Below are 14,427 nucleotides of genomic sequence, written 5' to 3' on the forward strand. Positions count from 1 at the left end.
CTGAGGAGACTCGCTTCTTGGGGTGCTTTTAACGCTTCTCAGCATGGCCTCTATCCCCACCACTCACCACTGCGCAGTAGGTACCCGTCAAGCCAGCTGTTCCAGCACGCGAGTCGGGTGTTCATGTCCCTGTTCTCTTGACGACTCGGTACTACCAAGATAACACAGTGCACACATATTCCAACACACAGGGCGAAGAAATAAAGCTTAATGTTATCGGACAATATGAGCGTTTCTACCACAAACGACGCCGCCCTCGCATCTTCTGCGTTTACTTTCCATAGTCAACTTTATTTACTAGTCCAGTACAAAAAATATACACCAGGAAAAAAAAACAGGCACCTCGTTTGATAAAATGCGTTCAGTGCTACCAAGCCATGGTGAGCTCCAGTTAAACGCCTTACGCCAAGAATATCCGAGCGAGAAAATAATTACAAACATTCTTTAACAGAAACATTACATTAGTGCTGCGTTGGGTAAAAACAAAACATAAAACAAGCACTTCTGGAAAGTAAACATAACCCAGTCTGTTAAATAATAAGATAGATTTAATACAAAGGTCAAAAACTCACTGCAGCGTGAGGGGAGGGAACAGTCAGTCTTTAAAGTGGATTCAGCCTTTCAACACTGGCAAGGGCCTGCACATAAAACATGATCTGCAGAACACGTTCTCACGTGTGAACAGATCTGAACGATGTATGTATGGGTCTGGTTTATGAAACGTTGTTAATTCATTGTCTGCAGGACAAGTTGCCATATGTTTGCAGATCTGGAAAATGCATGTACATGTCCTCAGGTCTGCAGAAGGAACACATACAAGGCCACGTGTGGATAGCTCTGGGGGATGGATATACCGGCACGATTGTTGATACACGGTCTGCAGAAGGAACACGTACACGGCAATGTGTGGAAGATGCATGTACACGTCCTGTTGATGATACATGATCTGCAGTAGGAACACATGCCCACATGGACAGATCTGGAGGATGTATGTGCAGGTCGCATTATTGATGCAAGGCCTGCAGAAAGGACATACAAGCTTCACGTGTGGACAGGTCTGGGGGATGCATGAACAGGTCCCATTGATGGTACACGGTCTGCAGAAGGAACATACGCCCACATGTGGACAAATTAGGACGATGCATGTACAGGTCCTATTGATGATGGAAGGCCAGCAGAACGAACACATGTGGACAGATCTGGACGATGCATGTATGGATGAGGGGGTCACGCCCCCGCGGCGGAGAAGGCAGAGAGGAGGGATCAGTCAGTCAGTCTCGGATGTTGATAAACAGTCCAGCCCACGTGCCCCCGGCTTCTCACAGGCGTCATGTCATGGTCTGTCCCCGGTGAGGCCGCTGGGGGCAGTGCCGCGCACCGCAGCGCCCCCTGCCGCCGGACCCCAGTCATGACCGGCTCTTGATGGCGAAGGGGTGGGCGGCTAACAACAAAGAGCCTTTGTGGTGTTTGTTTTGGTCGGTGTCGGGGGGCCCATCCCGGTGCTGGCCGCCAGGCCTCACTTGCCCTTGGTGGACTTGTGGCTCTCGGTCTTCTTGGGCAAGAGTACGGCCTGGATGTTGGGCAGCACGCCGCCCTGGGCGATGGTGACTTTGCCCAGCAGCTTGTTGAGCTCCTCGTCGTTGCGGATGGCCAGCTGCAGGTGCCGGGGGATGATGCGGGTCTTCTTGTTGTCCCGGGCCGCGTTGCCGGCCAGCTCGAGGATCTCTGCCGTCAGGTACTCGAGCACGGCTGCCAGGTAGACCGGGGCCCCCGCGCCCACCCGCTCGGCGTAGTTGCCCTTCCTGAGGAGTCGGTGCACGCGGCCCACGGGGAACTGCAGCCCGGCGCGCGAGGACCTCGACTTGGCTTTGGCACGCGCCTTCCCGCCCTGCTTCCCGCGGCCCGACATTTTGTTTTCAGACACTGGGCTACAACTGTCAGCTCAAACGAACACAACACGGTGGGTGTGGACGGGCGCGCGCTCCAGCTTGTTTTATTCAACGTGCGTCGACATCCTGATTGGCTCAGACGCGAAGCCGACCAATCCTGACTAGGATCAAACGTGCACCAATCAGCCGGCATATATGTATCCACCAATAAATAACTACAAATTCGATGCTTGCTATTTGCATACCGAGGTTATATGTAGGGCTTGTGCGGTAACGCGTGTTTATTTCACTCTGTAATCGCACCGGAAGTAGAATCTGTCAAAATGCCCGAGCCGGCCAAGTCCGCCCCAGCGGCCAAGAAGGGCTCCAAGAAAGCGGTGACCAAGACCCAGAAGAAGGACGGCAAGAAGCGCCGGAAGAGCCGCAAGGAGAGCTACTCCATTTACGTGTACAAGGTGCTGAAGCAGGTGCACCCGGACACCGGCATCTCGTCCAAGGCCATGGGCATCATGAACTCGTTCGTCAACGACATCTTCGAGCGCATCGCGGGCGAGGCCGCCCGCTTGGCTCACTACAACAAGCGCTCCACCATCACCTCGCGGGAGATTCAGACGGCCGTGCGCCTGCTACTCCCGGGGGAGCTGGCCAAGCACGCCGTGTCCGAGGGCACCAAGGCCGTCACCAAGTACACCAGCTCCAAATGAGGCTCCTGTCAGAGCCGCCCATGTTGATAATAATGCTCCCCTCTGCCCTCTTGACAGGCCTAGGCCTGTGTGGGGTGCAAGTGCATGTCCAAGGTGCTTGGGCAGGGGGGGGGAGTTTCCACTGACTCCTATTAACCTGAGCCCCCTTCGGTGGAGGTGTACCCCCATGGGTTGTCAACACGAGGACCATGTGCTGCTCCTTTATTCTGTGACTCCAGCGTCGGTGTGGATGACTAAAGAGCAGACTCCCATGCTCCGGGCCTTTAAATAAAGGGTATATTTGAAGTTAAGCTGTAGAAGTCTACTCTTGTGGATTCTGGCTCGTTGACTTTAACATGTATGTAGTAAACCCTTTCTCAAGAAAACACATCGAAGTTGCTGTTGTGTTGTTTCCCTCTGTAAAAGTCACAATTTCTAATGTGAATCGCTTTTCATTATACTTTTACCCATCCACTGTATCTGTAATGGGCTCTCCCAAAGGTGTATTGCTACATTTATTTTGCTGGTACCACTGTTTGGGAGTGCAGTGTGGCTCGTAGATCACATGTACAGTCAGCATGCATTCAAACTATTCCAAGGTAGGACGCAGACTACCTTCTCGCAGAAACACGACACTTTACATATTTAACATCCTTATCTACGTGTCTTGAGTGGTTTAGTTATTGGACCCACAAAACACGCCCAGATTGCTTTCTTACTACAATGAACCTGTCCAATAAGAAAGGGGGCGTGCTGATACTTCATCTACTGTGCTCTTTATACTGACCTTCGATGAACTATTACAATGTGGATTTATATGCAACCGATTGCATTTTGTAGATCCCACCAGCCTTGTGTGTTTGTGTATTATGCTTTGACGGTACTTATTAAAAATGTTTTTTTATAAAATACTTATTACTCGTAAAACCTATATAATTCACACTAGATATGCAAATAACAGCAATGGCTTGTAATGTTTGTATTTTTGGGGCTTTTTTATCGTTTTGCTACGAAGATACTAGATTTTAGGTGACTTGTCCATTCATTAGCCTTGTGAACGTGGGGGTTTCAGTCCTAAACGCCTCCGAAACGCTTGTTTGCCGAATTAAAGTTAGTAAAATAGTTGGCTGCTGTGAGCGCTGCTAAGAGTGAATAGTAAATATGTTGCTTTTGAAAGGAGTCCGGTGTTGCCAGTCCTCTAGTTCAGTGTAGTTAGTGTTGCTGTACTTTCAGCCTTATGCCATGATGAACATGCCGGCCATCTTGGAGTGACCGTCTGCAGCAGATTTGTATACAATGGAAACCTAGATGTGTTCATCTGGGGATTCAAATGAATGAGAGAGCATTTGCCATATGAGAAACGCGAGCAGTGTTCATTCAAACCAACGTTGTGCTGGTCTAACACATTGTAAGGGCCGTTTTTTGGGGGCTGCTTGTGGGCCAGTTTTATTGACTGCTTGGCATATTTTTACTCTTGGTTTCCCTGATATTTAAACTAGCATTGTATGGAGCCAGCCCATATTAATATTGTCTCCCATACCTTGCAAAACCATTTTCTTTAAAAGTTCAAACTGTCACAATTTCCCAACGTGGGCCACGTTCTCCGCCCTTCTAATGAACTAATGAGGCCAACTTTTGCTCTAGGCCTATTTTCTCACACAGTCCGACCCTGGTTACGGCTATGTCTCAGTAGCGACATGGACGTCGAGAGGTGCACAATGTGCAAGTATCATTTCCATTGTTTAATAGTCCTACTGCCATCGCACATCGCAGCGCCTTCTCCTCACTTCACCCTCTGTGGCAGGGAGCTGTACCTTTTCCGGTGCCAACAGTACGTGTGCAGCAGAGCCCGCTCTTTTTCAGCAGGCCTCTGCCAGACTCACTATGTAGCACTGTGATCTTCTGATAGTGTTGAGTGCATGGCAGCCGTGTGTTATGGCCCCACAACCCCTCTCTGATCACCCTCCCCCGGCGTGTCAGCTGCTTCCCTGGCAGTGCACCAGGCTGCGCCTGGTTACAGCAGCGTTAACTCCTTTTAGCAGTGCCCTTTCAGATCGCTAAGACTTTGGCAATGTCACATATGCCAAATGCTCAGATAATTCCATCAGTTGAAGTTTTGCGCAGGGCCCAGGGGCAACAGGTCCCTGCAGTGCCATGCTAGTATCAAATAACTAGGATACATTGAGAGTGTCTTTTAGCCGTGCCATCTTATCGTTGAAGACTAGTGCCTTCTGAATATATTGAATCACTGCATTGGGAGCTACCAGCAGCAGTTCCATCTCGTTTCTGTATAGACCCACGAGTGCCTTGTGAATATATTGTGCCTCTGCATTGGGGGCTTCCCCCAGCAGTTCCCTCTCGCTTCTTCATAGCTGCACAAGTGCCTTATTGAGGATAGTGTACTATGAGGACAATTGCTAAAACTCAACTAGGCAGAAGATGATTGGGTCATAATTCAACATTATAGCTTTAAGGCCCATCATCCAAAAGACACGCACATGTCTCGCACGACACACATGTAGCATTCATGTGACACGTGAAAAATACCATTAGTAAAGTGCCTGCCCCCCCTCCTTAACTTGGTTGAATTGGCATACTCCTGATTGGTATATTTACCATGTCTATAAACCCCTTGTATATGGGACAAAACGTAACCGGGGCCTGGACCGCATCACTTACTGTGCTATCGACTACAGTGACGATGCAACGGGGCTTCAGGCCTACAGTGTGTAGCAGTCTGAAAACTGCAATTGGACCGGTCAGATCCTTTCGGGGGGTAAAAACCTTCCTTTTAAATATTGAATAGCGTCCCCTATGTAGGCCATGTAATGTACAAAGCAGGGGACATTATACTGGAGGACATGTAGAAATGTAATGTTAACATCCTTACAGCTACTAACACACAACATCGATTTTTTTAGGTCTCGTCTGCATGCGCTGCCTCTTCAAGACATTTAGTAAGTGGCTTTTAAAAGTGCTACCAGAGGCTTTTGCTGGCCTCCAGCTTGCGTTCACGAGCGCGTGCACAGCTGCCATCTGTGTTTTTATTGCGGTAATCAGGCTCCTCTGCTTTCACTACCCCCTCCCTTTTCCCTCTCCCCTCCTGGTCAGCGTCATTTGTGTCTTCTATCGCTGTGAATCATGCCTCTCTGCTTGCACTCCCTCTTCGTCAGTTTCATTTGTGTCTTCTATCGCTGTGAATGCTCCTCTGCTCGCCCTCCCCCCTCCCTTCTCCCTCTTAGGATATTCTGTCTGAACTCATTCTTCGCCCATACTAGATTTTATGAAGTTACTGGTTCTCGCCCATTTATTTAATTGTTTTTTTCTGAATTTTGGTGGTTCTTGTATTTGGAAGTGGTTTAGAAACAGAGCTTCTTGAAATTACGTTCCTGCGTGATCTGTCACAACATTAGGGCTCTAGAAGACACTGTAAAAGACCACAAGAACTCTAGCTCGTCCGTCTGCTCTGACGTAGCCTGTCTGCAGCTGGGTTGCTTATGACCCTCTTCATAGCAAACCCACTGAAAGGCTCTTAACAGGGAGGTTTAGACTTGGTGCTATTTTGACACTATTTGCTAAATCGCTCTGTTCTGCTTAGAGTTGCCCCCTGGTTTTGTCCTCTCCTATTTTACTAGCAAGCTTGAATTCGAGTTTGTGAGCTGCTTCACCAAAAGTTCGCATGAAACTAAACAGACCTGATCTGCGAAAGCTGTCCTGACAACAAGGTGTAAATATTCATGATGGAAATGCTCTTCAAAGGACTGTTTAGTTTTTGGTGTCTCGCGGGGGTACCATGGCACTTCTCTTTGCTTGGGTACGGTATTCAGTGGAACGCCATAGCTTCATTTATGGAGCGCGGCCAGCGATATGCATACTACTCTGCAGCAGAAACCTGGAGTAAATCCGTAGCTGTCAGTGTGAGATCGCCACACACCTAAGGCACTCGTTTGGATTCTTTGGATTCTTGTGGACTTCAGTTACAGGAATTCTGCACCAGAAAATAATGACACTGGAGCAAGGTGGCATTCTTTGAATGAAACATTAATGCACTATTCAGTTCCACGTTTCCGCACTGATTTCGGCAGTTCCCCCCCACATTTCGCGCTGTTTTCTGCTGACCTTCAATTACGATTTACGTGGTGAAATGTGTCCGTAGAAAATCCAGATTTGGGAAGAAACTCCCATTTCTACCCATCTTTTACCGGAGGGCCCCTTTAATTCGGATTCGGGGTAGACCACATCGTCCCTTGCACGAAGAGAAGACGATTTTGGATTGAGGACTGTCACATTTATATGTAATACTTGCTGTTATATAGTGTTATACACCTGGAGCTTTGCTACAGTGGAAGTTATGTTGTTTGTAGCTTTGTTAGATATGCCAGTAGCAGGTTCAAGTCTCGGCGTCGGCTCAACAACCTGTGATTCTAGGCAAATCACATAATCTCCCCGCAACTACCAACAAGCATTGGCATAGCCAATAGGTCTCGCCTTTGGGACCTTTGAAGTGCTTAGCTATGCAACACTTGATGTTGTTGCACCAAGGATATTGTGCTGGATAACTAAACACTTATAAGGTCCCAAAGGCGAGACCTATTGGCTATGCCAATGCTCGTTGTTATAGTGGCAGGCCCAGCTGTACAATGTAGAAAATCATAATACTGTATCTCTGGAATGGGACTAGCTAGAAAAAAAATTAAATATCTTTTTAATAGGTATTAAAAATAAATTCTCGTTCAGTGGTGGTCGGATTTCTATGGAATATTTAAAAAAATGAAATTTTAAAAAGTTACATATTCTCTGCCTGAAGTTCCTGGGACCTAAATTGCCATCTGCTCCCCCTTCTCCCAGCCAGTAATTAAAATTTAAATAGGTGTGAAATGCTTACCAAGAGTAAGTAATAGGCTGACCTGAATGGGCATAGATGGATCTCCAAACTTGGCGTGGGCGAATTTTAGTTACGCTGGAGTAATTTTGGTTATTTCACATAACACAATTTGCGAGAAATTACTGAGCTTATACCACATGGCATGAAATCAGGGAGAAATTTTAGTGTGCGATGTCCCATTTGTGTAATTTATGAGCGCAAAACCACAAACCTGACAAGCTCCAGTGTTTTGAATGTGAGCAACCGGAAATCAACTCAAACTTACATTTTTAAGTTGACCGTTTACCTGCACGTCCTGTTCGGATAGTTTTTTTGAGTGCAATATGCATTTCAAATAATTTCACATTATTATGTGCCATTTTGTGGTAATTTTATGTAATTACGTGTGTTATGCGTACCCATACCCTGAACCTGACAGAATATCCAAGGTGTGTGCTGTGAGCATGCAGTCTTAGTGTGTCAAATACTGCTTGACAGGTCTGCTAGGATTTCATATAACTCTTTGGGGTGCACTTGAAAGGAAAGAAAACAGGCTGCCATAATAATCCTAGTGTATCCACTGTCTGGTTGCTGGAATACCCTACGTTTTGTTCTACTCTCTCTGCTGTTATTGGGGGTACAGTGGCCGCCTGAAACTGGATTTTGGTAATAAATGTGGGAGCGTGCGAAGATTACTGTAGTACACTCCCCACATACTCCCAGTTCTCAGAGCCTAAGTTGAATGTGGCTGAAGACTGTTGCCATCTTCAAAATGCTTAAAGTAGGTAGGGTTGGTCTCAAGAACTCTTATCTCATTGATTAGTGCGTGCCCAGGAGTAATTTCCACAAGCTTGTGCCAGACTTAAGTGACATTTCCAAGCACCCATTTCAGAGCACTGCTGGATCCAAGGAAGAACAGAAGATGACTGGCAGGGCAGGGCTAATGGAATTATGAGGCAGGTAAGGACCAAATTACGCGACAGGCTTGACTAAATTGTGTGGGAAGAAAATGTAAATGAGGTTATGTGATGCCGCGTATTTTGGGATATCATTGCTTCATTATTTTGACATTTTTTACACACAGTAACACTGAGGAAAGATTTCACCCAATCAGCACCCGTTTATAACCAAAATACAGCAATTATCATCAGAAAGATTTATAGTCAACCTTTGTGAAGGGCCTTCCACTCTGCAGGAATACGTGCTACCACATTAGAAGCTCCCCTGGCCGGAAGAAGCGCAGGGGTCCCTTAAAACCCTGGCGGTTTTGTGCAGAGTTAAGCAGTTTACCCATGCAGCTTTCCTCTCACCCCCTCCCTTCCATCCCTCTCTCCTCTCCTAACCCTGGTTCCCTCTCTCACTTTGCAGGCCATTTTCTTTCACCCCTTTTTACAACTTCTGAACTCTCCCCATTCAACCTCTCACTTCACCTTTAATCGCCTCTTGCCATTCTGTCTTTTCACTGCCCTCATCTCCAACAGTCTCTCGCATTTATCTCATGGCCGCTCTGGCCCTGTCACCTCCCGTGCCCCTCAGCCCTTGTTATTCACCTAATCTCTCCATTCAAATTTTTGTCTATTAGTATCTTACACCTCTCCAGTCCCCCCCCATTCATCTTTCACATCTCCCCTTTGTTCTAACAGAAGCCCTCCCCTTTGGCTCACACTCACTTCTTGCGTGTCCACACTTCTCTTTGGCAATTCAAATTTCTCTTCATCCCTGACCTCTTCAGTCAAATTCTCTCACTCCCTTGCTGTCCTCTCATCCTCTCATCTCGCCTCACCAAGCATACGGGTCAGACCCGTATGCTCCTTTCGGCATGTGCCACTCTGCTTATTGTTCCCTAATTCAAGAAGGCATGAGTTGTCTGTCTCACTGTTTTGATGCAGGCCGCGCAGTTATGGAACGTGCACCCTCCTTTGCTTCGCTCCACCAAGAATCTATTATCATTTAGGACGATATAAAAACCTTTCTCTATGCTCTGTAGGTTACCCCATTTGGCTGGTTCTCCTTCTGTGTGTTTCTCATTTGCCTTCAGGCAGCAGATGGTTATTAGCCCCAGGACTTCTTATGGTAACAGTAGCGCACTACAAATGTAAATAATAATAATAGGCAGAAGCAGGGGAGTCACTAGACCAGAACTTCGGAGGGGGGGCTAACACTCCCAGCCAGGGCTGGTCCTTACACTAGTTGCACCTGGCGCAACAGTCTTTTTTGATGCCCCACCCCCGTTTCCTCCTTCTCCATGAATTCCTTCACTGCCTCTCACCAACAATGCACCTCTATCTCTCTATAGCACCTTTCTGACAAACATTTCATTTTTTTATAGCGCTACTCATAGTTTACTCACACCAATTTCTGTGATCTGCATGGTACATATTCTTTGTAGCAGGCACATTAACCCTCTGCACTGTGTGGGTGACAAGAATGCCCATGTGAGTGCACGGTGAGCAATGCAACAGTGTGAGAGTAGGGTAAGTGGAGTGACTGCAGGGTGAGTGAGGTGGCGTATGAATTCACGTGCGGATGCAAGTTCAGAATGGGATGAATGAATGTATGATTACTGATGGGCTTGTTTGAGTAAGTTGCATATTGAGCAGTGAGGGGGACAGGTGAGTGAAGTGTCACATGAGTGTAGGATGAGTAGTGTACTTGTGTGACTGCATGGTGAGGTATAGGGTGAACAGCGCAAGTGCATTGTGAGTTCAGAGTGATCACTGTGAGTGCAGGGTGAGCGGGAACGTAGAGGGTGAGAATGAGGAATGAGTTGTCTGAATGCAGGGTGCATTCCCAGACCCATGAAGTAACTCAGCATGTTATTGACGGCGGCGTAGAGTTTAAGATCTAAGTTAAACTATTGCGGCATTAATCGGGGATCGAGGGTGAAGGAAATAAATAATGTGTTGATCCTGCAACAAACTTACAGTCCTATGGTTAGGGTTGCCAGCAGATTATTTTGATGGCCCAGTCGATACAAAAATAAGCAGTCACCTAAAGGTGTATTTTCAGCACTTATCTGTGCATACTTCGAACAGCAAATATAAATAGAAAGCACTTGTAATTGTGTTCTAGGGCTGCCTCGATACTGATAATTAAAGAGAACAAAGACAGAAAAGTCACATAACGAATTCATACATACTTTTTTATTTATAAGTCTATTTAGTGTCAAGAGGAGATCTTTACAGGCTCTTTAAACAAAACACGGCACGCATTTTTCTTTTGGCATCCCTACTTTATATTCCTTTTCATTAAATGCATTCTCACACTACAGCAGTAAATGTAAAATATAAATGTAATGAATAGGCCGTGTGGGGACCCAGGGGGTACTGGCTCCAGGGAAAAAACTAAGCCTCTGTAAGCAGTTTACAAAGGTATGTAAAAATGCAAATGGTCTTTAAAGACCTGTGAAAAACTCGCCGGAGATAAGACTCCAGACACTGCCCACAGCAGCGCGAGTTGCACTGCAGCAGCTCGGGCTGAGACACAGGACGGAGAAAGAGGGGGGGCTGAAGCCCTTGGGCCTGGGCAGAAGTGTGACTGGGAAGGCGTGAACCCCTTTGCATCGCTCCACGGCCCCCCTGGGGGTCGCGCCCCACAGTTTGAAGACCCCTGCCCTAGAGGGACCCCAGAGGTCTGGACCTGCTCCCTCTTGTACCAAGGACAAAGAAGTAGACTCCAAGAGTTATAATGCTAACCTCCAGTTAAAGTTGGGGAGAGGGTGTAGCCTTACGGCTAGAGCGGTCGCCCTCAAAGCTGGGGAACCGCATTTGAGTCTCGGCAACGATGCTCAACATCCTGTCATTCTGGGCAAATCACTTAATCTCCCCGTGCCAAACAAAAATTAATGTGTCCCTCTGTAACAAAACTGGTGCTCATGTAAAGCGCTCTGTTACCCGATGTCTCGGGTGTAGTTCGCGCTATATAAAACTCTTTAAAAAAAAAAAAAAAAAGTTACATGGACGCAACAAGCAAGAAGAGGCTTTTACCTTCAACTGACCAGTGGTGACTGAATCCTGCCGTTTGCCTCCGTTTGACACCTGTGAACATCTAGGTTCCTCCTGTGAGGTTCTAGGGGAGAGGTGCTATAGAAGTGTATTTCTGTGATTGATAAGAATTTAAAGGACTAAAGTTAGGAAGTAAAATCTTTGACCAGGACAACCTGGTTGGTATAGCCAATGAGTTTCATTGCAACGAGCCACAAATTGCCCCTAGGTCCTTGTCAACTGTCACCGTTAACTATAATTGGCACTTTGTGCTTCTTAGCGCTATATCTACATACATTGTAAAAAAATCATATCTCTGGTACGCCATATTGAATTATTCTTTTTTTGTTTATTACATTTTACTCTTTTTTTTTTTCTCATTTAGTTTGGGATTTTTATTTTTCTGCATTTCAGCTTTTACTGTTTTGGTACTGCATAAATACGTTACTCTTTGCCCTGAGTTAAGCCTGTCTGTTCTGTGCCATAGCTACATGCGTCTGCTCTGCTAGCAATTGTTTAGCAAATTGTTGTGTAACGGCCCTACACAGAAATTGCTGTCACTACATTTATAGGAGCCTTCCTGAGACTGTTGCAGGAATTGTTTGTTTCTTTGCTACTGTCATGGGCGTGATGACCACCCATATCTCTGAACCGTCTAGCTCAAGCCCCTGACCGTAGCGAAGAAACAAACAATTCCTGCAACATTCTCGAATGCAATTTTATAATAAATGGTTATTATACAGAACCCCATCCTTTTTACATAATATCTTCCCTCTCGTAGCCGATAAATGCTTTCGTTGCGTTGAAAAAGGCACTTGGAAACATATCATCTGGGAGTGTCCAAAAATCCAAGTTTTATGGAAGGAAATAGAAAATTATCTCTCAATTATTCTCAAAACTAACATTGTATTTGATGATCTAACTCCCCTCCTAGGTTGTTCTTTTGTCCACACTCAACATGATGAGTCTCTTTTTATAGCTTCTTTAATAGCTAAATCCCTGATTCTACAGTCCTGGAAAACAGATATCGTTCCATCCTTTCAGGCATGGAAGATAAAACTACTTCGAATCCAGGATAGGGAAAGAAAATATGCTCTCAGATCAAGGGCCCTCAAAAAATATGATAAATATTGGAGGGTGTTTGATCTTTAAATCTCCCTCGCTATTACCCAACTAGTTTTCTATTACTATTTTTACTGTCAGGTTCTCCCACACTGCACTTTACAACCTAGCTCTGATCTAGTAAATGTGAAGATCTTCATTGTAATTAAATACTACGTACTGGTTTTACTCTAACAAAATCCTTTGAAAATTAATGATAGCTGTTTGACTATCTGCGTCTATACAATCCTGCACTTTATAATTTAAATGTTAAAATGACAATCTGCATGAAAGTCTTTAGTATTCTCTTTTTCGCACTGTATTAATTAGATTTGATTGTTTTCTACTCTGTATTGTTTTATTTGAACTCTCAATAAAAAAATATTAATATATAGAAAGAAGGGGATTGCATCTGGTCAAACAACATGGTTGCAGTGGCATATGTGAACTGCCCGGGCAGAAAGCCTTCCAGAGGACTGCCAGAGGTGTACTTGTCCTCTGACCATTATCTCCTAGAGCTCCAGGGCAGGATCTCTGATAATAGTGTTTCCCTTCTACAGAGACTTTTGTCTCAATCTTATAGTTTTGCTCTTGTTTTGAGTCCATATCAGGAATTCCTGTCTAAACTTGTTTGACTCCAGGCAAAATAATCTTCCTTCCTCTGTATTGCTCAAGATGGAGGGGTCTGAACACTTGAAGGGTGGCAGGTTTGTCTTTCCCCTATTATAGGGACTCCACTGATTCTACTCCTGTTCTAGTGCATGACCTCCAGATCCCTGCCAATTTCGTCTCATTTCCCTTTAGGTTCTCTGGCTTTGTTTGTAATTATTGAGCATGCTTTAAGAAAGCGAAATCAACCATGTCCACGTAATTGCAGATGGGTAAGGCTACTTATATCAGCGTGGTCGTGAATGTTGAGCTTCCTGGACTAATTCAGAGTAAGTTGGCAAGGGCAAAGCCCACAGCATGGGTGGATGCAAGGGTGTTCCTCTGGTAGTTGGAAAGGCTGTTGTGTGGGCCAGGTCCCTCACAGTCATTCTTCACTATCAGAATTATGTTCACTATTTGGCTTCTGTGCTTGGTTCCTCTTCTTATTGACTTCAATTGTTTGTGTTCACATTGCAATCTGATGTGTGGCTTATGGTGTATTTTGATTGTCAGACAGATTAATATAATTTTACAATGAATCTTCTATGTTTCAGGTTTCCTTTGTTGGCAAGAATGATCACTTGTTTATGGGGGTCTGCCTTTATTCTGACTGGAGGCCTATTTGAGGGAGACCCCATTCATACCTGTCTCCTTGGGGAGGACTCAGTGTAATGAAGATTACTGGTAAGTAATACAGCCTTGTTCTCCCTTTCTGTGCCATCTCTATGGCCTAATTTTCGGCATTGCCAAAGCCCACCTCTTTAGCCTTCAGCATTCAGGGGGATGCTCTTTGTGACAAAGTACGCCCAGCCATAACTCCCATGCTCACTTCCACTGGAACCAGGCTACACCTGACAGCGAGCTCCAATTTTATTTATTTTTTATATTGCGTAGCTGTCCGAAGGCCTCCAGGCACTGAAGCAGTCAACGCACTCATTGGGTTTCAGAGAGGACTAATTACTGTAAAGCGACATTTTCAGGGCCTATGGGAATGAGAGCTCATTGGAAGGCAGGCGTAAGTCAAGGGGAAGAGTGTTCCAAAGTCTGGGGCCCTGATAAAATGAACGCCCACCCCATCGAGATTTGCTGAATTTGGCGGCCTGCAATAAGTGTGTTGAGGAAGATCTAAGAGACCTTCCAGGGATGTAGGGGATAGCAAGCGGTCTTAATAGGACAGGACCTTTCTTGTGGAGTGATCTGTGCAGAATACAGTGGGTGTTAAACTGGACACTGCCCAACTGGTAGCCAGGGAAGATCCC

The 14,427-nt window shown here is 45.8% G+C and overlaps 2 protein-coding genes across 2 annotated transcripts; one reads left to right on the forward strand and one right to left on the reverse strand.

The window, feature by feature from the left end:
* Nucleotides 1-263: 263 nt before the first annotated feature.
* On the reverse strand, nt 264-1,979 carry LOC146851633 (histone H2A type 1). The gene has a single exon (XM_085651799.1). It carries the CDS (start codon nt 1,907-1,909, stop codon nt 1,517-1,519), a length of 393 nt encoding a protein of 130 aa, XP_085507925.1. The 5' UTR covers nt 1,910-1,979; the 3' UTR covers nt 264-1,516.
* Nucleotides 1,980-2,156: 177 nt separating this feature from the next.
* On the forward strand, nt 2,157-2,897 carry LOC146851634 (histone H2B type 2-E). Its single transcript, XM_085651800.1, has one exon. It carries the CDS (start codon nt 2,213-2,215, stop codon nt 2,591-2,593), a length of 381 nt encoding a protein of 126 aa, XP_085507926.1. The 5' UTR covers nt 2,157-2,212; the 3' UTR covers nt 2,594-2,897.
* Nucleotides 2,898-14,427: the final 11,530 nt, after the last annotated feature.

This window comes from Triturus cristatus, chromosome 4_1, assembly GCF_964204655.1.
Source record: "Triturus cristatus chromosome 4_1, aTriCri1.1, whole genome shotgun sequence".
In the NCBI taxonomy this organism is placed as follows: domain Eukaryota; kingdom Metazoa; phylum Chordata; class Amphibia; order Caudata; family Salamandridae; genus Triturus; species Triturus cristatus.